Source organism: Lepidochelys olivacea, assembly GCF_965140295.1.
Source record: "Lepidochelys olivacea isolate rLepOli2 genome assembly, chromosome: 1".
NCBI lineage: Eukaryota > Metazoa > Chordata > Testudines > Cheloniidae > Lepidochelys > Lepidochelys olivacea.
The window spans coordinates 216,643,584-216,666,848 of NC_140411.1; the positions used below are offsets into that span (position 1 = coordinate 216,643,584).

The 23,265-nt window shown below is 43.4% G+C and overlaps 1 protein-coding gene across 1 annotated transcript in view; it reads left to right on the forward strand.

Moving 5' to 3' along the window:
• The window catches only part of LOC311520545 (C-type lectin domain family 7 member A-like), a gene marked incomplete at both ends in the record, with an annotated part of 55,673 nt that overhangs the window by 22,195 nt on the left and 10,213 nt on the right, over window positions 1–23,265 (forward strand). Inside the window, one exon of the mRNA XM_084628087.1 lies at window positions 5,219–5,308. Within this exon, the coding sequence (XP_084484213.1) occupies window positions 5,219–5,308 (90 nt within the window). The remainder of the gene's footprint in view (window positions 1–5,218; window positions 5,309–23,265) is intronic.

Here is a 23,265-nt window from a genome sequence, read left to right on the forward strand (position 1 = left end):
TAAGAGTCAGAGTGGTCTGGCTGGGGCTTCTCCAGCTGCAGTGGGGGAACTCGAGGTTCTGGTGGACTGAGGGGGTGAAAGGGGTGTGGTAGGCATGGGGACTTGGGCAGAAGGGATGGGGCCAGGGGGCTAGCCTCCCCAAAGGGAGGTTTCACCCACCGCCCATGTTTTCAGGACTTCAAACACTCCTCTCATGCTGGGAGGCTATAATGGTGAGCGACGGGCACTCCATGTTTGTCTGTTGCCTTGGGGAGTCCCACATCTCCCAGAAGTGCTCCTTTTGTTTAGACCTTAAGCCCAGCCTAGCAAGAACAGGGAAATAAAGCTCAGACTGTTGGTGATGGAACTTTCCCTGCAACCCCCCTCTGAGCCATGCCAGGAGATGCTGCCCCACCACCCTCATCCCCATACATCTGTCCCCAAACAGACTCAGTGCCCCTTCAACCTCGGAGAATGCTTCACCTAAGAAAGAGAAGCCTTTAGAGCAGTCTGGGAGGACTCCCAGGGTGCCCGTACTCTCCACTAGCAAGGACAGTCAGCATAGATCATCATTGAGCTCGGCCCTGTCATCAGCACCAAAGCATCCCCTTCAGTCGTTGGTGCCATTGTGCCAACCATCAGAACTGATGCAAGTAGCTCAGCTTGTGGTGCCTCTACAGCTCCCAGTTGGCCTCCCCAATTTCTGTTATGGGTTCACCCACATACCGCTTTGGGAATCTGTCCTAATGCAGGGAAAATTTTGTGGCTTGTCAAGGATGGTGGAACCAACCCTGTATGCCTCCCCTACTTCCTCCCCTAAAATGGCCATAGTTGGTCTCCTGGGCTGGCAATCAGCAACAATTCAACCAACCATGGGAACCATCCCTTAGACAGACCAGGGTTACACATTCTCTTTCTACCCTTTCACAGCAGGAGGAGACATTTGAGAAGATGAAGGCCAGGGCAGATGATGAAGTCACATCTTGCACACCCATTTTGTCATCGTCGCAGATGAGGCAGTTATGCCTCCCACTCCTTCCATTGCCAATGACTTCAGATAATTCCAAGACCTTATTAGGAGGGTAGTTGACATTCTGCAGATCCCTCTGGAGGAAGTCAGTGATAAGCAACCCAAGCTGCCCAATACTTTGCAGTCGTCAAAACCCTCCAGAGTGACTCTACCTATTAAGGAGGTTTTCCTGGATCCGGTGAAGACAGCATGGCACACACCAGACACTATTCCACTAGTGTGCAAAGGGGTGGACAGGAAGTACTACGTCCTCCTCAGACCTCTGATTTTTTGTTTTCGCATCGCCCACCTAACTCCCTTGAGGTGGATGCTGTGAATGAACGGGGTAGGCAGCACTTTTTGAGATCAACCCCCTGTGAAAAGGACCAAAGCAATTGGATCTCTTTGGATGAAAATCTTATTTGTTTCGGATCATAAACTACCAGGAGGCTATGGCCAAATATAGTGTTCTCAATTACAAGAAACTCATGGCCTTTATTGAACATTTGCCACATGACTTCAGGGAACAGTTCATGTCAATTGCTGCAGAGGGCTAGCTGTTAGCCAGAACACCTTTCCAGGCATCCCCAGGCCACTCCGGACACTGCTGTAAAATCCATTTCCACAGTGACAGTTATGCGCAGGGCATCCTGGCTCCAGCTTTCAGGGTTTCTAAGAGAAATCCAAAGTCCTGTAGAAGACCTCCCTTTTGATGGACACAGGCTCTTCTGGGAGACCACAATTGAGTCTCTGCACACGCTCAAGGACACCAGGTCTACCCTGTGTTCTATGGCATTTACACACCTACATGCAAAAAATGTTCCAGGAGGACACAAAGTTCCCAGAGATCATGCCCTGTTCAGTTTTCAGGGTACCAAAGACCAGCAGAACCCCCCGAAAGAAACACAGGTTTCAGAAGAAGAGGGCCACCCAACCATATCTTGACTACTGGCTCCTCAAAGGCCATTTTTGAGGCAGTATTGTCATCCACCCAGAAGGCCCTTGCTCTGTTCCGGACATTGGGACTTCAGCTGAATGCAAAGAAATCCATGTTACTATTGGTGCAAAGGATACTGTTTATAGGGGCATACTTGGATTCAGTGACAGCCAGAAAGTACCTCCCTTTAGACAGATTTGCGACTATTAGGCCTGATAGGGACAGTTTCAGGAAGCCCTCAGACACCAGTAAGGAACTTCTTCAACTCCTTGTCCATACGGCAGCATGTGCCTTTGTGATCAGTCATGCAAGGCTGTGGCTCTGTTGTTTCCTAGATTCATTGAGAACTGCCTATTCTCTGACTAATGATGCCTTGGACAGGCAGATGACAGTTCTCTTGCATGTAAAGAACTCCCTAAACTGATGGAAGGAGCAACTCCACATCTGTGCAGATGTCCCTTTGTTCTGCCTAACCTCATCAGTGCATCTAACAACCAACATATCTCTGTTTGGGTGGGGAGCCCACCTTAGCACCCTCCTGCTTCAGGGCAGATGGACAACCCACAAAACCGTCTCCACATCAACCTGTTGGAGGTCAGGGCAGTCAGGAACTCTTGCCTCCATTTCCTGTCCTTCCTCGGGGAAAAAGTCCGGCATATTTTACATCAACATGCAGGGAGGAGCAACATCCCTCTCATTGTCTGCTGAAACCATACAGCTCTGGAACTGACACATAAACAATCATATTCAGATTTCAGCAGCCTACCTTCCAGGCATCCAGAACACTACTGTCGATGCCCTCAGCAGACACTTCTTCCATGGCTACAAAGTGGAGCTGGACAGGCAGGTCCTTCAAGACATATTCTCAACATGGGAATGGAAAAGATCGATCTTTTTGGCACCTCTGAGAACATGATGTGTTCTCACATCTGTTCAAGAGGGTGTCTGGGTCATCACTCCCTGGAGGATGCCACTGTGGAGGAGGAGTCTGTTCTATGACTTTCCTCTGATGACCCTAATTCTGCTGGTGGTGAACAACATCAGGCAGGACAAGTTCACAGTTATTTTCATAGTAACTACCTGGCTGAGAAAAACTTGGTACCCTTACCTGCTTCCGCTGTGTCCAACCACCAATGAACTCCCGACCATTCCTCAGCTCCTGTCTCAGGATGCGGGTCACGTGCTTCACCCTGATCTGCTGGTTCTATGTCTCTGAGCCTGGCTTCTGGATGGTTCTCATGAATAGAGATTTCCTGCTCTATGGAGGTGCAGCAGGTTTTATTAAGCAGTAGAAAAATATCAATCTGCACTACTTATTTGCAAAAATGGATGAGATTCATCCATTGGTGCAGTCGTCACTACCTCCAACCTGAATTGGTTCCCCTTTCCCTCATCCTAGATTACTTGTTGGATCTGAAGACATCTGGTTTATTCAGCAGTTCAGTCAAGGTACCCATGGCCACCATATCAGTCTTTCATACCCCTGTTGAGGGATTCTCCATTTTTACTCACCCAGTACTGTCCAGATTTATTAAAGCTCTGGATAATCTCTTCCCAAACATAAGACACCCCACTCCACTTCTCCACTGGGACCTCAACCTGGTTTTCAACCACACCATTAGACCTCCATTTGAACCAACAGCGATCTGCTCCCTACTTCATTTATCTACGGATAGGGCCTTCCTAGTGGCTATCATGTCAGCTAGTAGGCTTAAAGAGATTGGAGCCTTGATGGCAGATCCCCACTTTACCACGTTTTTTCATGATAAGGTCTCTTTACATCCACATCTTAGGTTCCTACCCAAGGTTACATTGGATTTTCATCTTAATTGGTCTATCCATCTACCATTAATTTTCTCCAAAACCTCACAGTTCCTAGGGGGAATCCATTTCCATTCTCTGGACGTTAGAAGGGCCTAAACCTTCTACCTGGATAGGCCTAAGTGGTTTAGCAGATCGCCTAGACCAGTGCTTCTCAAGCTATCTGGTGTGGGGGATCGGCAATTTTTTTTTCCAATATGCGCGCAGACCAGCACTTTGAGTAGCATTGGCCTAGACTATTCATATCCTTTGTGGATAGATCTAAGGGGGCTCTCATTTCTATTCAATGACCTTTTAAACGGATATTGGGTTGTGTCTATACCTGTTATGAGCCTGCAAGTTCTCAGCCCTCCCACCGGTTTGAGATCACACTAGATTGCAAGCAACATCAACTGCATTTTTGAAGTAAGTCCTAGTACTTGAGATATGTAGAGCCACTACTTGGTCTTCAATACATACATTTTTAAAGCATTACATCTTGTTCCATGCTGTTAGATCTGATACAGTTCTTGGCTTTGCAGTACTATCTCCATTTCTGGATCCTGTTCTAAAGCTCCCTCCTCCTTTTAGGGATACTGCTTAGAAGTCACCTGAAGTGGAGCACCTGTCGGGCCACTGTTCAAAGAAGAAGGAAATGTTACCAATCCAGTGCAGTAACTGCAGTTCTTTAAGATGTATGTCCTTATGGGTGCACCACTACCTGCCCTCCTCCCCCTCTTCTTTGTTTGTTTCTTAGGAGATGACTGGGTAGAGAAGGAACTGAGGGTTGTTTGCCCGTGCACCCCTAGATAGCCTTGGGCATATGCATGTGCATGTCCAAATGGGTTCTGCTAGCTTGAAATGTCTGATCAAGGGCTCAAGAGGCACATGCACACCTGAAGTGGAACACCCACAGGGACACACATCTTGAAGAACTGCAGTTATTGCACAGGGGGAATAATATTTCATTTCTTTTACTGGCCATAGTCAAGCCTCTTCTTCCTTTCACTGCCCTGACATTAGATACTTGGAATAGTAGAGTAAAAATGTCCCTCTGTATGTGATGCAGCACCATGTTATGGGGGCAGGTAGGTGGGTGACAGCACCTAGGACTAAATAGGATTGATATTCATGGGCTTTCAAGATGGGAGCTCACAGCACTGGTAGGCATGACAGGTAGCTATTTCCTCCAATAATTCTGATTGGCTGTCAGAGTTATAAGGCCCAGATCGCCACGGGTATTTAGGTGCCCAGTTCCCACTGAAACATTGAACACCTGGGAGTTAGGTGCCAAAATAACATTGAGGATTCGGGTCTGAGTTCTAATCCACTGCAGTTATATTGGGGATGGTTTTCAGACATGGTCAGGTGGGTTCTGGCTTTGAGATCTGGGTGCTGCCCAGGTAAACTACAGTCTGATCCCAGATGCTCCAGACAGGGACTCACTCTGCCCATCTTTATGTTCATTTTCTTCCCGTTTCTTTCCTCTTCAGCTCCAGCTCCTCCCTGGCAGATCAGTCCAGTGATTCTGGAGATCCTCTGCCTGGTGTCACTGGGAATAGCAAGGGTCTTGGTTGCCAAGGGTAAGTATTTTCAGAAAAAACATTAGGGGCCAAATTCTGATATTAATGTCACTGGTCTAAATATAGACTGACACTGCTGAAAATAAGGGGCTTACTGTACTTTTACAGTTGTGACTGAGAGTGGGATCTGGCCTTAGAAATCTGCTCTGAATCATTAGAAATAATTTCAAGTAAATATTCTTCTTAACAAGAAGAAAAGGAGTACTTGTGGCACCTTAGAGACTAACCAATTCATTTGAGCATAAGCTTTCGTGAGCTACAGTATGTGTCCGATGAAGTGAGCTGTAGCTCACGAAAGCTTATGCTCAAATGAATTGGTTAGTCTCTAAGGTGCCACAAGTACTCCTTTTCTTTTTGCGAATACAGACTAACACGGCTGTTACTCTGAAACCATTCTTCTTAACAGTGCACTTAATTTTCTTTTACTGAGATGCATATTTGCACATTTTGTCCTGATTTTCCCTGGTCCTAGCATGGGTGTGCAAGGAAGGGGCAGAGAACATCAATGGGAAATGTACAAACAGCTTCTCCTGGTGGCCTGTGAAAGCCCCTGATAAGGGTTGCTGTGAGTCTGGATGTTGACACACAGTGTGTTTGCTGTGTTGGGTGCCCACCCAATTACATGTCATGTCTGGAGCAGGATTTCAATGCACACTGAACTAAGATAAACTAGGGAAAAGATCCAGAAGTGGCCAGTGAAATAGCAACAAGCCCAGGGTGGAGCTTTATTGTGATTTGTGGAGGAAGAACAGAAACAGCAGCAACAATTCCAAGAGAATCTACTTCAAAGTCACAGGAGTTGTTAAATTAGGTTGCATTGATGAGTCTGCCAGTAAATCCTCACCCTTCCTTGTCCAAAATGTAATTGGAAGATTAGCCACCTCGTTACTTTTGAGCAGGTGATTACTGTAGTCCTGTGAATCCTTAGCTATATGATTGAATCTTTTTTTGATAGGAGAAGTGCTAACTGTGCATTGGGCCTTGGATTAGGATGTTATGACAAGGCTGTACAGGCTGCTATTGTGAACAGATTGGGGTGTCTGCAGAAAAGTGCTGACACAGGTTCTGAAATGAGCCATTCTCCTTGGGAGTGCAGCCACATGCCTTTGTCCAGCAGGTATTAGCTTGGTACAAGGCTGAGACCCAGATGGTACTGGAATCAGATTTGTACTGATTTGAATAGTTTCCCAGTGAAAGTGCAGACTTGGGTGCACTGGCACCAGCCATGCACATTAACTGAAGTTGCACAAAAAATGGGAGACTATCTGAAAGCAGAGTAGACCCATAAAACATCATGATCTTGGCCACCCCCTAACACTGGAAGGCAGTCGTACAGATGGGTTAAAGATGGACCAGTGAAGAGAAGAAAGAAAGTACACTGAATTCTAAGGGAGGGGGAAAATGGACAAGAATCCTCATCCAGTACCCTGAGATGCCCACCAGCCGTTGATGTCATCTGTTTCCATTGTGGAGGATGGGGGCATTTTAAAAAGTCCTTTATGGAATGTGACTGTAGAGAGATATGTGGATATACACAGGCCACAAGAGTCAGGTCTCCAAGGATAACTATTGGCATTTCAACATCCCCAACAGTTATTTTCTGATCTGGGAAGAAAGTACCTTGCTGCAGCTGTTGAAACAGACCAGAGTTCCTGAAGATGCGAGCGTCATGTACCTTTCCCGGCCATCCCACGTTGATGTTGGTGAAACGTCCCTTGTGATCCACCAGTGCTTGCAGCACCATTGAAAAGTACCCCTTGCGGTTTATGTACTCACTGCCTTGGTGCTCCGGTGCCAAGATAGGGATATGGGTTCCATCTATTGCCCTACCACAGTTAGGGAATCCCATTGCAGCAGAGCCATCCACTATGACCTGCACATTTCCCAGAGTCACTACCCTTGGTAGCAGCAGCTCAGTGATTGCATGGGCTACTTGGATCACAGCAGCCCCCACAGTAGATTTGCAAGGGCTACCTGGATCACAGCAGCCCCCACAGTAGATTTGCGCACTCCAAATTGATTCCCAACTGACCGGCAGCTGTCTGGCGTTGCACGCTTCCACAGGGCTATCGCCACTCGCTTCTCAACTGTGAGGGCTGCTCTCATCTTGGTATTCTGGTACTTCAAGGCAGGGAAAAGCAAGTCACAAAGTTCCATGAAAGTGCCCTTATGCATGCAAAAGTTTTGCAGACATTGGGAATCGTCCCAGACCTGCCACACTGTGCGGTCCCACCATTCTGTGCTTGTTTCCCAGGCCTAGAATCAGTGTTCCACAGCACGAACCTGCCCCATTGCCACCATGATGTCCACATTGCTGGGGTCTGTACTTTGAGAGAAGTCTGTGTCCATGTCCTCATCACTCTCCTCACCACGCTGCCATCGCCTACTAACCTGCTTTTGCAGGTTCTGGTTTTGGTTCTGCATATACTGCTGGATAATGCGCGTGGTGTTTAGAATGGTCATAACTGTTGCAGTGATTTGAGTGGGCTCTATGCTTGCCATGGTATGGCATTGGCAGGTGAGCAGAGTGGCAGCAGAAGTGGCGGGTGGATGGCGATGCTGACAGCAATATGGCACCCGCACGGAAAAAGGTGCGAAATGATTGTCAGCCATTGCTTTCACAGAGGGAGGAGCAAGCTGGCAGCAGATGGTGCAGTACAACTGCTAGCCATCATCATCTCCTGGGTGCTCGCCAGCAGACTGTGCAGTACAACTGCTAGCTGTCATCGTCTCTTGAGTGCTCACGGTGCTGCTGGCTGGGAGAGCAGCCTGAGGCAGAATGGCCCCCTCAAGGATTGAATTCACAACCCTGGGTTTAGCAGGCCAATGCTCAAACCACTGAGCTATCCCTCTGCCGCTATTCCAGGTAGGACTGAATCTCCATTAGACTGACCTGAGAAGAGAATGACCTGAGTCACTCCCATGTCTGCCCAGGCACCCCTGACAGACCTCACCGAGATCTGCCAGGAGCACCCATGTCTGCTCGGGTGTCCCGACCAACCTCACAGAGGCCAGCCAAGAGCACCCAGGAGATGACGAGGATGGCTACCAGTCATAATGCACCATCTGCTGCCCCAAGGCAATGAGCTGCTGCTGTGTAGCAATGCAGTCCCACATCTGCCAGTACCCAGGAGATGTACAGTGACGGTGAGCTGAGCGGGCTCCATGCTTGCCGTGGTATGGCGTCTGCACGGGTAACCCAGGAAAAAAGGCACAAAACTATTGTCTGCCATTGCTTTCACGGAGGGAGGGAGAAAGGGGAGGCCTGACGACATGTACTCAGAACCACCCGCGACAATGGTTTTGCCTCATCAGGCATTGGGATCTCAACCCAGAATTCCAATGGGCAGCAGAGACTGTGGGAACTGTGGGATAGCTACCCACAGTACAACACTCCGGAAGTCGACACTAGCCTCGGTACTGTGGACACACTCCACTGACTTAATGGTCTTAAGTGGGGACACACACAATCGACTGTATAAAATCAATTTCTAAAAATTCGACTTCTATAAATTCTACCTAATTGTGTACTGTAGACATAGCCTTAGTGTATGAAACATACAACATTCCCTTTGAAACAAACGGTTAAAGACTGATCAGCTGAGGAGACTGAACGACTCTAGAATTGTTTCCAATGGTTTTATGACAATAATGATATAATGCCGCCCTAGCACCTTCCATCGGAAGACCTCAAAACACATTAAAAACATTAGTTAATAAAGCTGCAGATTACCTTGTTGATAAGTTAGTATTATTATGAATCCCATTTTACAGGTGGGAATTGATGGACACATAAGGTAAATGACTTCCTTGAAGTGGCTAGAGGGAGGAATACAATCCAGGTCTTAGGCTTTCCAGTACACTGCACAGACCACTAGACTATGCACTCTCTGTAATTCCACCCCTGTCTATTCTGACTTTACCCTCTTGATTTTCTCTAATGAGTAAAGAGATCATTTCTCTCTGAGGAAGAGGCTCCCAGTGCTGCCACTTTTATCACAGTCCCCAAAACTGCCTGTCTGGGGCAACCAGGTGTTGCCAAATTTAACATGATTAGCTGTGTCTATGGCAAGCTGTGACAGTGATAATGAAGTAAGTGGAGTTTTACACCATTTATCCATTGTCTGACTGTCCATTTCAGATTCAGTCACTCCTGCCATGTGCCATGAAGCTGTTTCTATCTTACCCTCAGGTTTTGAGTTTTTCTTCCTCCTATTTTGACACTGAATCTCACTAATTAATGTGTGTGTGTGTGTGGGTGTGTGTGTCCCCTATGCATGTATTTTGCAAGGTCATTTTTAACAGCTGTGCAGCACTGTGGTGTCCTATTGAATGGTTCTCTCCAAGCTTCCAGCTATGAAGTTCTTGCTCCATGGGTCTGTGAAAAAGATCTAAATTAATCTCCTGCTGCACTTTCCCAGAATATGTCCACTGTTCATGCTTGTTGGATCCTGACCCCCCAGTAGGGCAGGGCAGATGACATTCTGAGGCCCTAAGCTATGTCAAGTGTAAAAGGCCCCATACCATAAACATAAATGAATTTATTATTTTCACAGAAAGGACATTGAATATCTAAACAGGAAAGCTTTATTTTTGCATATATACAAAGCTGAAGTAAAAATAAAACAATAATCTTCATTTTCAGCAGCCCTCTCTGTAACAATAACATCATGACAGAAATAAATTTTAGACAAACTCTTTGAACTAATTGCATATGTAAGTAAAGTAGAAGTAAACAACACAATATAAAAGATACAAAATAAAAAAAAATAAAGTAAATAATACAGTTTACTAGAAGAGTTGTCAATAAATTTTTCTTCTCTGTTGGGGCATCTAAATTGTGGAATTCCTTGTCTGAATATGCAATGAGACTCTTAGAGGATATAAGATGGCAATAGAGGACACAAGAGGCAATAAAGGATATAGGATGTGGATAACCCACGAGCTTAAAGCTCAACTATTACTTATATTGATATGAATTACACACAGGTAATAAGCAAACCATCAGAAAATTGTATGTGGGTTGTATTTTTCCAATAAATTTATTTGTTTTCGTTTTATAGAAGGTTACACTGAATTACCTAATATTGGCACTAAAATTAGTAGCAGAAAGTTTTTATTCAAATAATTAAAAATTAATTTTATATTATAAATATGGAGATTTATATATCTATGCAACAACTTATTTTTATTAATATATATATGCCAAAAACCTGTGTTATTTTACTAGGATATTTCTGTGAAAGTTAGTGCTATTTTGTCTATGTTCTCACAGGAAAACAAGAGAGGATATATATTTTTTTTTACACCGCGAATAAGGAAAATTATACTTTTCATATGAATAAAGGAAAAAAAATGTTTGATTAATTTTGTTAGGGAAATACAAATTTTATCCAGACTATATGAAAATATATTTACAAATGTTTATTCCGATTTAATTTTCGGTATGAAACAATGAATTGTTGGGATTTTTCTTTTGCCTTACTATAAAAATACAATGTATTGTGCATAGGATAGGTGATTTATAAGTCTATATAAGAATTTTTACATAGCATACTACCTAGAATAAAATATATTCTTGTGCGCTCCAAACCGGCTGAGCAGAAAATCCCACTCTTTTTTCTACGCAGACATTTCTCTTCGCGTTCGCTTTTCTATCCTCTGCCTCCCCCAGGACCACTACTTAATCTCAAGTAATCACCTCGGACACACAGAGTGACAATAAGCTATATGTGCAAAAGGGAAAGAGAGAATTTACCAGAAAAAAGACTGGTAATCTCTAGACAGGCATTGAGAAAGTGAGAAAAACTAGCCTATATTCAAGCAAATATCATGAATATTAGAGGCTTTAATAGCCTAACAATCATATATGCACATAGTTTGAAATAAGTTGCTCATCAAATGCAGCTGCACGGCTACTGAGAAGCATTGGAGAGATGGTGCCTCAGGCGGGCAGTTTTTATCCCGGGCTCCTCCACACACAGAGAGAGATTTGAGGAGGCACAATTTGTTTCATTCATTTGGTTCATTCATCACACCCCCGGCATGCCTGCCCCTCTTTACTGTGAAGCCTTTAGCATTTTTCCTCATCTGATTATTCCTACGGGACAACTGGATGAAAATGAGATGTCTGTTATGCAAGATTGGGGGATGAGGTGCATTGGTAAAGTTGTGGGGCGGGGGAGCCCTGGGCTGGAATAGCAGGGCGTGCGGCAGCTCCGGAGTCAGGGGCATTGGCAGAGCTGTGATAGGAAGCTGTCTATGCCCAGCCCAATTTTTTCCAATGCTTTTTCCTCCTGACTTTCATGAACATTAGATTCATTCCCAAATTGTTTCAGAAACTGTGCCCATCTCTCCCACCTGCTGCCCTACTAACCGCACAATGAGTACCTCTACTGGGGATTCGTATATGTCACTGGCAGGCAGTAAACTGTGCATTTCCATCCTAGGTTTACAGTCACCCATCATGGTACTCTACAGCACTGTGTACTTTTCCTCAGTAGAGGAGCCAAGTCCGATTCTTGTGAAGAGCTAAACCCCTGTATTTGTGAGAAGAAAGCTGTTCACCCAGAGCCCACTGCACTGGCAGAGGAAGGATGAAAAACCATGAAAATCATTTCCTGATGTATCCTGATTCCTAAACACAAAGATAACCCTTGGATTAATCTGTGGTCCTGGCCTAATATATCACATTTATTGTAATTGCCATTTATAGTATTTGTATAGTATAGTAATTGCCATTTTCAAATATTTTGTTGCAATCACAGAAAATGTTGATTAGTTGCAAGAAGGACTTAGGTACTCAGAATGAGCAACAGCAACTTCATTTGGACTGGTGAACAGCCAATCAGAGCACCCTCGCTACGCTCTCACTAGCCCAAACTGTGGTATATTTAGCCATGAACCTGTGATGCCATTTTTTCCTGGGTATTGAACCTTAAAATGTCCGAGAACTCTGCCTTTCTTCAGCAGAGCAGCCATTTTGTTCTCAGAATTACCTCAGCTTGTTATGGAAGAGGCACACACACTGTTGTGTTGGGGGCATCCCAGGTTCATTAAGTGGATCCCAAGTCCCAAGCCAGATGCCTAAGAGAACTCTATTTGCCCACACAAGGCCCAACTCCAGTTTCCCTTCCTCAGCCTTTGAGGAGGCAGGAATTAATCCCAGAAACAAATGCTGCTTTCAGAGAAAAAACAACACTTGTGTCTGGGCAGAGACAAAACCTGGATTACAACAAAGAGGCCATTCAGAAGCCTTCGGGGGGGGGGGGGGTCGGGGGCGTGGTGTCACGCATGCCTCTATCCACAGCAATGGTCCAGCATACTGAATCCGCAATGGCAGATGTAGAGAGGGATGCTCTGTAACCCAATTAAGAGTGAAGCTGGGCAGGAAACCTTTTCCTGTCTTGTGAGAATTTTCAATATTTCTCTCCCCAATCAGGATGAAAAGTCAAAATCTTTTTAATGTTTTGCAAGCCAAAAACCTATACAAAAAATAGATCAGGTCAATAGAAATATTGCATTTAGACATTTTAAGAAGTTTAATTTTAATTTTTATTACAATTAACTTTCAAAACAAAAAGTCATTTTGAACTCAAAAGAGAAAGTATTACTGAAAGGGACCTTGATGGGTCATCTAGTCCAGTCCCTTGCACTGAGTCAGGACTAAGTATTATCTAGACCATTCCCTGGCAGGTGTTTGTCTGACCTGTTCTTAAAAATTTCCAAAGACAAAGATTCCCCAACCTCCCTAGGTAACTTGTTCCGGTGCTTAACTACCCTTACAGCTAAGAAGATTTTCCTAATGTCTAACTTAAATCTTCCTTGTTGCATTTTAAGCTCATTATTCCTTGTGCTATCCTTTGTGGTTAAGGAGAACAATTTATCACCCTTCTATTTATAAAACCTTTTATGTACTTGAAGACTTATGATACCTTCTCTTCTGCAGACTAAACAAAACCTTTTTTTTTTCAATCTTTCCTCATAGGTCATGTTTTCTAGATCTTTAATCATTTTTGTTGCCCTCCTCTACACTTTCTCCAAATTGTTCATATCTTTCCAGAAGTGTGGTGCCCAGAACTGGACACAGTATTCCAGGTGAGGCCTTATCAGTGCTGAGTAGAGTGAAGAATTACTTCCTGTGTCTTGCTTTCAACACTCCAGCTAATACATCCCAGATTGACACTGGCTTTTTTTGCAACAGTATTACATTGACTCATATTTAGTTTGTGATCCACTATAACCCTTAAATCCTTTTCTTCAATACTTCTTCCTAGGCAGTCATTTTCTGTTTTTGTGTATGTGCAACTGATTATTTCTTCCTAAGTGGAGTACTTTCCATTTGTCCTTATTGAATTTCATCCTATTTATTTCAGACCTTCTTCAGATCTCACTCACAACTTTTATCCCAGTGATTAGGGTCCTGAACTTGGATGTGGGAGACCCCAGCTTGAAGTGCCCCCTCCACCTGATGGGGAAAAGGGATTTGAACCGGGCTGTCACCTCTCAGAAATTTACTCAAACCACTGGGATATGAACTAGTCTGATGTGAGGCTTCTTCAATCTCTCCTCTTGAAGCTGTTGCACTTTGAATAAATAATGAGAAGGGGCCAGAGAGAGGAAGTAAGCCTGGGAATGATTCTGTAGCCTGGTGGTTAGAGCCCTCACCTAGCGGGATGGACACCCAGGATCCAATTTCCTTGCTCCAAAACTTTTTTAAAAATTATGTATCTGGAGAGGAAAAGTTACAGCTGGAGACACTGAGAGAGTCCAGCATCACAATAGCCCAGAGGTTAGATTACTGTGAGAGGTGCAAGACCCCAGTTCAGATCACTGCTCCCCCTCAGGCAGAGGTGGGACTTGAACTGTGGGTCTCCCACACCCCCAGTGAGTACCCTAACCACAAGGCTAATAGTTATGAGGGAAGTGGGATATGGGGGGGAGGAATAGCTCAGTAGTTTGAGCATGGGCCTGCTAAACCCAGGGTTGTGAGTTCAATCCTTGAGGGGGCCATTTAGGGATGTGGGGCAAAAATTGGGCATTGGTCCTGCTTTGAGCAGGGAGTTGGACCAGATGACCTCCTGAGGTCCCTTCCAACCCCGATATTCTATGATTCTAAGTGCAATTGCCTAACCCCGAGAGAGGGTTTGCAGCTAAGAATCCCAAGCACAGGAAGTCCTTCTTCCCCCATAATCATTCCTCCCTATCTGCTGTGACAATTATCCCTGATCAGCTACCCAGGTTTATATATATACTTATATAAGCATTGTATATTTAAGTGAAAGGTTTCCCAGACTATCTGGAGCTCTGTGGGCATAGAGGCAATCAGGATTATTAAATACACTCTAACACATAGAATTCATGAACAGGGTTACTTAGAGGTCAAGGGTTAGTGTTCCAAACCCCATAACATTGTGCTGGCAGAAGTCAGGTCTGTCCTGAACAAAGGAAGGAATGTTCCTTTCCTAAAATTGTTTTTAAGGAGTAAACAGTGCCATCAAGGAGGCAGGGAAGACCAAGGACATTCAGACAGGTGAAAAAAACAGCAGGGAATATCCTTCCACATAAAATCTTTACCTCCTAGTTCTCAGCGGAAAACGTTTTTCAAGAGGGGCACTGAAATTATAGAAAGGAGGGACAAACATTCCAAGGATTCATTGCATTCTCTGCACCTGAGAAGAGAAAAGGAATCAGTTGTTGGCCCTGGGGGAGGGGTCATGACCTGAGAGTTTGGTCAGTAATCTGCTGGAGCATGTGGCATGAAAGTTTGCTTTCCATCTAAGACTGTTTCTTACATAGATAGTAATAAATGTTTTATCTTTATTTTTCTGTAAACCATTTCTGACTTTTATGCCTCATTACTTATACTTATTTAAAATCTATCTCTTTGTAGTTAATAAACTTGTTTTACTGTTTTATCTAATCCAGAGTGTTTAAGTTAGAGACTTGCACTGTTGCACTGCATGCTTTTAGCCGGTCAGATGAGTTTCTAGCAGAAAGATAGTGAGCATTTGCCAGTCTTGTTCGGAACCAGTATCCAACGTCAGGATTAACAAATGACAATGGACTTAACAGTGGCCTCCAATTTGCAGTGTGTGGTATCTCTCACTTACATAGAAAGTATGATGTGACAGCCATGTTTGTTCGCATAAACTGTGCTGTGTCTCCAGCATTCTTAACAGCCTCATTAAGTAATTCTAAAATTGGCTTTGACGGTGACTGGCTTGTAAGATTTTCTGCATGTCGATGCAGTCCAGAGTCTTGGTGTTTGGCAGCCTTTTCATGTAGGTTGTCAGCATTAGCATTACTGATTGGTCTGGCAAACCAAATGTGATGTTCCCCTCTGGTGTTATCTGGACTGGTGATCTGCTAGGTCACTCCAATCCTTGACTCTGGGAGCCAGCCTTGCCCTGCTCTGCTGTGAGAACCCCCACTCCTGGGCTGTTCACACACAGCCTCTGGCATGTAAGCTGCTCCTTGGATTGTGTAACCAAATGACACTAGCCAATATCTCTGGTCTCAGACACAACCCTAGGAACCTCCATCTTGCAGTGTCCAGTTATGCCTGCTGGACACTGCAAGCTTATGTGAGTTCGTCAATTTCACAAAGAAATTTATATGCACCAGGCTTGTTAGCCCAAGGGGAGTCTCTGACACTCTTCAAACCAAATGCACTGCTTCATGTAGAATAAACAAATAGATTTATTAACTACAAAGATAGATTTTAAGTAATTATAAGTGATACGCAAACATTCAGTGGTTACCAAAAGAAAATAAAATATAATCATGCAGTCTAAACTCTCAACCCTATTAGACTGGGCAGCAACTAGATTAAGCAGTTTTTCTCACCCCACTGGATATTGCAGTCCTTAATATACAGGTTTGTTCCTTAAACCTGGGCCAATCTCCTGTGTTGGAGTTTTGTCTTCTTCTCAGTGTCTTGGTTGCTTGCAGCATAGGTGGGGGCAGGAGAATGGCACAGTATGTGTCCACTCTGTCTGTTTTATACCCTCAGTCCATTTGCTTGGGGAGCACAAGTCCAGGCATGTCTAGGGGGGCATTGCTGAGTCTCTCTACCTTTTGTAAAACCATGTTGTATTTTGTCCCATTTACCATTGACTTCAATGTCCTTAACTGTTAGGGGGCTTCTTCCTTCACCCACTTACTTCTCTGGTCCTTCTCGCATGAACAGAGAGCAACAATACCCCAAGTCCAAAGGTGCAAACAATTCGATGTTTATTGGGGTGAACTTCCAGCAAGCATGATTCCAGTTTCCTTCCTTAGTATCCTCCTTCCCAGCTCTGACACCACAGAGCCTTACGCCTGTGTCCCTGTTCCCATTCCTACCCTTAGCCAAACATGATTCTAACTTCCTTACTCCCATTCCCTGTTCCCATTTCCCCCTTTAGCAAAACATGATTCCAATTTTCTTACCCCCATGCCCTGTTCCCATCTCACACACCCACATGCCCACCCCCACCCAGTCACTCCTCATTGACTACAGATTATATAGTAAAACTTGAGTTCTGCTTAGCTATACCTTAACCAATCATTTTCCTGAAATTTAACTAACCAATCCTAACATATTGTAACATGATTATATAACCAATTATATCCCACCACCTTAATTAGTTTACACCCAGCAAAATTAATTATACAGCAGACAGAAACAATCACAAAACCAGACAAGAGATTATACAGACAAACAACAGCAAAGTGGGAACTATAATGACAAGACAATACAGAAGTGAGGATTTCACATCCCAGCTATTGATAAGTGAGTTCTTGCCAGACAGGATGCTATCAAACTAAGTTTCCTTTTACATTTTCTAGGCACCTCCCCCTCTCTGGAGGTGACAGGAATACAATCCTGTCCTGATAGTGCCCAACAGCCCAACAGCACCTTATTTCATTGTGACTAGTTTGGAATGTGAGGATGTGACCGTTCGCTTCCCAGCTTATGGCTGCCTCTGCTGCTTAGCCAAAGGCCTTAGCCTAAGCACAGGGCCACAAACTGTCACAGTAAGAGAAGGCCCTTACACCAGCAGACAGTGATCTTGATTCTTTCTTTTATACCTCTATCACTAGCCAAGTGATAAGAATACACCTAAATTCTTAGAGTATAGGCCTTTACAGACAGGCCTGAATATCTATATCCTATATCCTTCTCCTTCAAATTTTTTTCCAAGACCTTGCATACTACAGATGTCAAACTAACAGGCCTGTAGTTACCCAGATCACTTTTTTTTCCTTTCTTAAAAACAGGAACTATGTTAGCAATTCTCCAATCATACGGTACAACCCCTGAGTTTACAGATTCATTAAAAATTCTTGCTTGTGGGCTTGCAGTTTCGTGTGCCAATTCCTTTAATATTCTTGGATGAAGATTATCTGGGCCCCCCGATTTGGTCCCATTAAGCTGTTCGAGTTTTGCTTCTACCTCAGATATGGTAATATCTACTTCCATATCCTCATTCCCATTTGTCATGCTACCATTATCCCTAAGATCCTCATTAGCCTTATTAAAGACTGAGGCAAAGTATTTGTTTAGATATTGGGACATGCCTAGATTATCCTTGACCTCCACTCCATCCTCAGTGGTTAGCGGTCCCACTTCTTTCTTTGTTTTCTTCTTATTTATATGGCTATAGAACCTTTTACTATTGGTTTTAATTCCCTTTGCAAGGTCCAACTCTACTTGACTTTTAGCCTGTCTCACTTTATCCCTACATGTTCTGACCTCAATAAGGTAGCTTTCCTTGCTGATCCCTCCCATCTTCCACTCCCTGTAGGCTTTCTGCTTTTTCTTAATCACCTCTCTGAGATGCTTGCTCATCCAGCTTGGTCTACAACTCCTGCCTATGAATTTTCCCCCCTTTCTTGGGATGCAGGCTTCCAACAGCTTCTGCAGCTTTGATTTAAAGTAATACCAGGCCTCCTCTGCCTTTAGATCCATAAGTTCTTCAGTCCAATCCACTTCCCTTACTAATTTCCTTAATTTTTGAAAGTCAGCCCTTTTGAAATCAAAAACCCTAGTTGCAGATTAATTTTTGTTAATCCTTCCGTTCAGTTTGAACTGAATTAGCTCATGATCACTTGAACCAAGATTGTCCCCTACAACCATTTCTTCTATGAGGTCCTCACTACTCACCAAAAACAAATCTAAAATGGCATCTCCTCTAGTCAGTTCAGCAACTAGTTGATGAAGGAATCCATCAGCTATCGCATCTAGGAAAATCTGAGCCCTATTATTATTACTAGCACTCATCCTCCAGTCTATATCTGGGAAGTTAAACTCTCCCATGATCACACAGTTTCCATTAGTATTTACTTCATTAAAAACATTAAAAAGGGCTCTATCCATATCCAAATTAGATCCCGGCGGTCTATAGCACACCCCAAGCACTATCCCAGGGGAGGCTTTAATAGTTTTCTTCCCCAGTGTAATTTTTGCCCAGATGGACTCTGTCTTATCCATTCCATCACTTCTTATTTCTTTACATTCTACCTCATCATTGATATACAATGCTACTCCACCACCTTTACCTGTATTTCTGTCTTTCCTAAAACAGCACATACCCCTCAATACCCGTAGTCCAGTCATGACTGCTATTCCACCATGTTTCTGTTACCCCTATAATATCTGGTTTCACTTCCTGCACCAGTAGCTCTAGTTCCTCCATTTTGTTACCTAGGCTCCTCACATTGGTGTACAAACATCTTAATTTTTGCTGTTTGGCCTAGCTCAAATTCTGTACCCTATGAGGCACGGTCATTCTACAGCCAGTATAACCTATTAGACTGGTATCCACACTGCCCTTCCTCCTTATATCCATTCTCCTACCCATGGCTGTATCCTTTTTTACTTTGTTTTCTTCCCTCTCAATGCTAAAATCCGGTGTGGAGATTACCTGGACATCTCCCAACCATCTCCCTCAAATTCCTAGTTTAAAGGTCTCTTAATCAGTTGTGCCAGCCTCCATCCTAGAAGTCTATTTCCTTCCCTACTCAGATGAAGTCCATCCTGAGAGAAATGACCTCTGTCCATGAATGCCTCCCAGTGGCCATACATCCCAAAGCCCTCCTTATAGCACCACTGCCTAAGCCATCTGTTGATAGTCACAATCTTATCACCCCTTTGTTGCCCTTCTCTAGGAACAGGCAGAATCCCACTAAAGATCACCAGAGCCTTGATTTCCTTAAGCGTCTTCCCCAGCCTAGCATAGTCTCCCTTAATACTTTCCAGCGAGAATCTAGCTGTATCATTTGTTCCCACATGAAGGATAATTAGGGGATTCTTTCCAGCTCCCTTTAGGATCCTTTTCAACCTCAGGTCTACATCCCATATCTTAGCACCTGGAAGACAGCACACCCTTCTATTCTCTGGATCAGCTCATGTGCACAAATAAGATGACCACCCTCTTTCCAAATGCTTTTGTTGCTCTGCGCATACTTCTAACACTTTCTGTAACAGTTGCCAGTGGAGAATGCAGCTTCTCCAAGCTGAAGTTAATAAAAACACATCTACGCTCCACAATGACACAGGACAGGCTGGTCGGCCTTGCAACCATCTCAGTAGAGTATGAGCTGGCCCAGACTGTGGACCTTCAGGAAGCAGTTCAAATCTTTGCGACCAAGAAGGCACAGAAAACACCACTTTAATTATTCAAACAGATACAAATGCCAATGTTTACTATGCAGACAAGAAAAGTTACATTTGCTGTTCAGGAGTTTGAAAGTTACGTGTTACTTAAAATTTTTGAACAAGGCATTTTAAGTTGTTAGTTCTCCTTTATTGGGGTAGGTAGCAGAGCAGTACCATGAGAGGAGTAGAACAGGAAGAGGGGCCCAAACGAGGGGGCTTGGAGGCATCATTTGAGCTCCCTGCCTCAGGTGCCAAAATGTTGTGGGCCGGCCCTGGCCTGCCAAAAGCTGCAGAGAAGTAAGTGTGGCATGGTTTTGCCTTCAGAACTGAGTGCCTGGAGACCAGATTTCAGTGTCCGTGATGTGATTTTCATGGCTGCAAATTTGGTAGATCTCTAGTTATGATTCAGGCAAACACTGGGGATTGTTCTTCTTGTACCAAATAGCTTCATTGTCTTCCAGATAATGGAAGTGTCTTGGCCATAGTCCACAGTTCCATGATAAAGCCAGGAATAGCACTCAGCTCTCCACTGGGCTACACTTGCCTCCCTGGTAAGTCAAGTAGGGAACTTGAACACAGAGACCACAGGCTAGACTCCGATTTAATTCATATCAGTATAAATAGGGAGTGAATGCATTCACTTCATTGGAGTTACTCTGGGTTTACACCAGAATAACTGACAGAAGAATCTCGCCCCATGTTTTAAGAAGTGCAGAGACACGAGCTGATCATTGGTTGCTTAGACAACCTTGTGTAATAAATTCAATATTTAAGTGACCTTAAGCAGATTAAATTCACAGGTAAATCTATAAAGAGAGAAGTTCCTGTGAGCGCTTTGTGAGGGGGCAGCGCATTTCAAACTACCAGAGTGAGAACTTCCTGTGCAGTTTCAGATGGGCCATTGCAGTGTGAATAATTCTTCCTCTCTCAGCTCCTGTTGTCCAACTCCTTACAAGGCAGTGTCAGGGTGATACTAGACTGTCTCTCTCCATCCTCAAGGGATTTTCATGAAGGACAAAACCATTTGTGGCACTTCAAGGTCTAGTTCCTGCATGGCAGCCTCCTATCAAAGAGCTACAAAGGTATGAGTTCCACATTCTTCAGGGACTTTCATTGTTAGAGCATGTAGTTGTTGTAAGAGGCATAGTTTATTACTTTGATATACTTCAAGAAATGAGTGAAATTAGTGATTCTCGAATAGACATATGTCTGCCTCCTGTACAATATTTTTCTTCTGATTACAAGTTAAGAGACAGTATGAAATATAGTACCATTTCATTATTATTATTTATAATAAGTGACTGTTGAAGGATTTATTATCACAGGTGTTAGAATTCTACATTTCTGTATTTTATGCATCTCTGGTGCAGTATGTAGATTATCTAATTGTATATGGCAAATCTAGCAGATCAGCATAAACTGGGGAAGACCAGAGATCTAATATCTTAATTTTTAGTAAGGAATTTGACAGTGTTTCTCAAGAAATCTTACTTAGCAAATTACTTCAAATAGTCTTGGATAAGAACATTATCACTGAATTAAAAACTGGTTGAAGTACTGTGAAAAAAGTGTAATGATAAATGGAAATAGACTGAGTTTAGTGTCAGGATCTTTGTTATTTATCATCTTTATCTTCACAAATAGTCTGGAAACTGGAATACATAGCCTGTTAATGTAATGTAAACTAATGTCATGTAATTCTCAGATGATGCTAAATGGAGGGTTGTTGCAAACACAAACAAGATCAGATAGATAATCCAAACACATCTGGAAAGTTTAGCAAAATAAGCAGAACATTATATTAAAACTATAACATCTGATGTAATAATCCAACACGACTGACTATTCAGTGGTAGGGAGAAATGGAAGCCAGTAATGATGAAAGAAATCTAGGAGTGAGAATGGAGAACAGATTAAACATGTACTTGCAATGTGTTATGTTTCCAAAAAGGTAAATAACATTTTGTTCATATGTAGATGTATTATGTTACAGGATTGTCTCTCTATGGCTCTGATGAGAGTGTACCTAGAATACCACACTCAATTCTGTGCACTTCCATTTGAGTCATTATTATTAGTATTTTATTGTTTATTTGTTGAACACCTAGTGTGTAGCTATCTGTATAGAATATAAGGGAGATGGCCCAAGATTTTCAAAAAATTCATGGAGGATAGGTCCATCAATGGCTATTAGCCAGGATGGGCAGGAATGGTGTAACTTGCCTCTTTTTGCCAGAAGTTGAGAATGGGTGACAAGGAATGGATCACTTGATGATTTACTTGTTCTGTTCATTCCCTCTGAAGTACCTGGCATTGGCCACTGTTGGAAGATAGGACACCGGGTTAGATGGACCTTTGGTCTGACCCAATATGGCCATTCTTATGTTCTTAAAATGGGTGTCTGAACTTAGGTTCCTAAATTAATATATAGGCATCTGAAAGTAGATTTATGTTAAAAAATATTGAGCACCCATCAGCCCCTCTGAAGTCTATGGTTAGTACTGGGTGCTCAGCACTTTTGAAAATCTGGATGCTTAAATAGGCACCCACACATAGACTTGGAAGCTTAATGTTTAGCACCAATTTTTGAATATTTTGGCCATGGTCCCTAATCCAAAGATTTAGATAAACACGGCTTTTAAAAAAACTAATTTAAAAAAAGGCAGAAAGTGGTTGGAAGTTTTGAAGGAATTCATAGAAAAGACATGACCTTTATTAAAGGGGCTGGAGGGATTGACTTATAAACAAAAGATGGAAGAACTAAGTGTGTATAATGAACTTTGTGCAAACTGTGACTAAAAGGGGATGCACAATAACTGTTTAGAAATATTGAAAGTGTATCAGCATCAAAGAGGAAATGGATTGCTCAGAGTGGTGTGAGGTTGTGGAGCTAGGTGTAAAGGGAGGGAGGTAAGACAAATATGTTTCCCAAGGTAAGTGGTGGAAATCCCTCTGCAAGAAACATTTAAAATTAGACTAGATAAAGCTCTAGACAGAATCCTACAATAAACATATGAAAGTATAAGCCCCAGTCTGTTTTCAATGCAAGACTGTTGTATAGACCATGGGGGGTTGGGTGAGGAAGAGGGTCTCTATTTCACCGGCTAGAGAAGGGAAGCAATCTCCAGGCCCAAGTCCCTTTTCATCCCCTTCTTTATTGTTTACAACAATGAGAACAAACAAAAATGAGAAAAATAACTCAACTGAAAACACTGCTCATAATCCCCAGAGGCTTCCCTGCCTCAACCAGCCAATGGGAAAGAGGACTCCTTTCCCCTGTGACCTTTCTGGACCCTGATTCCTGTTCTTCCCT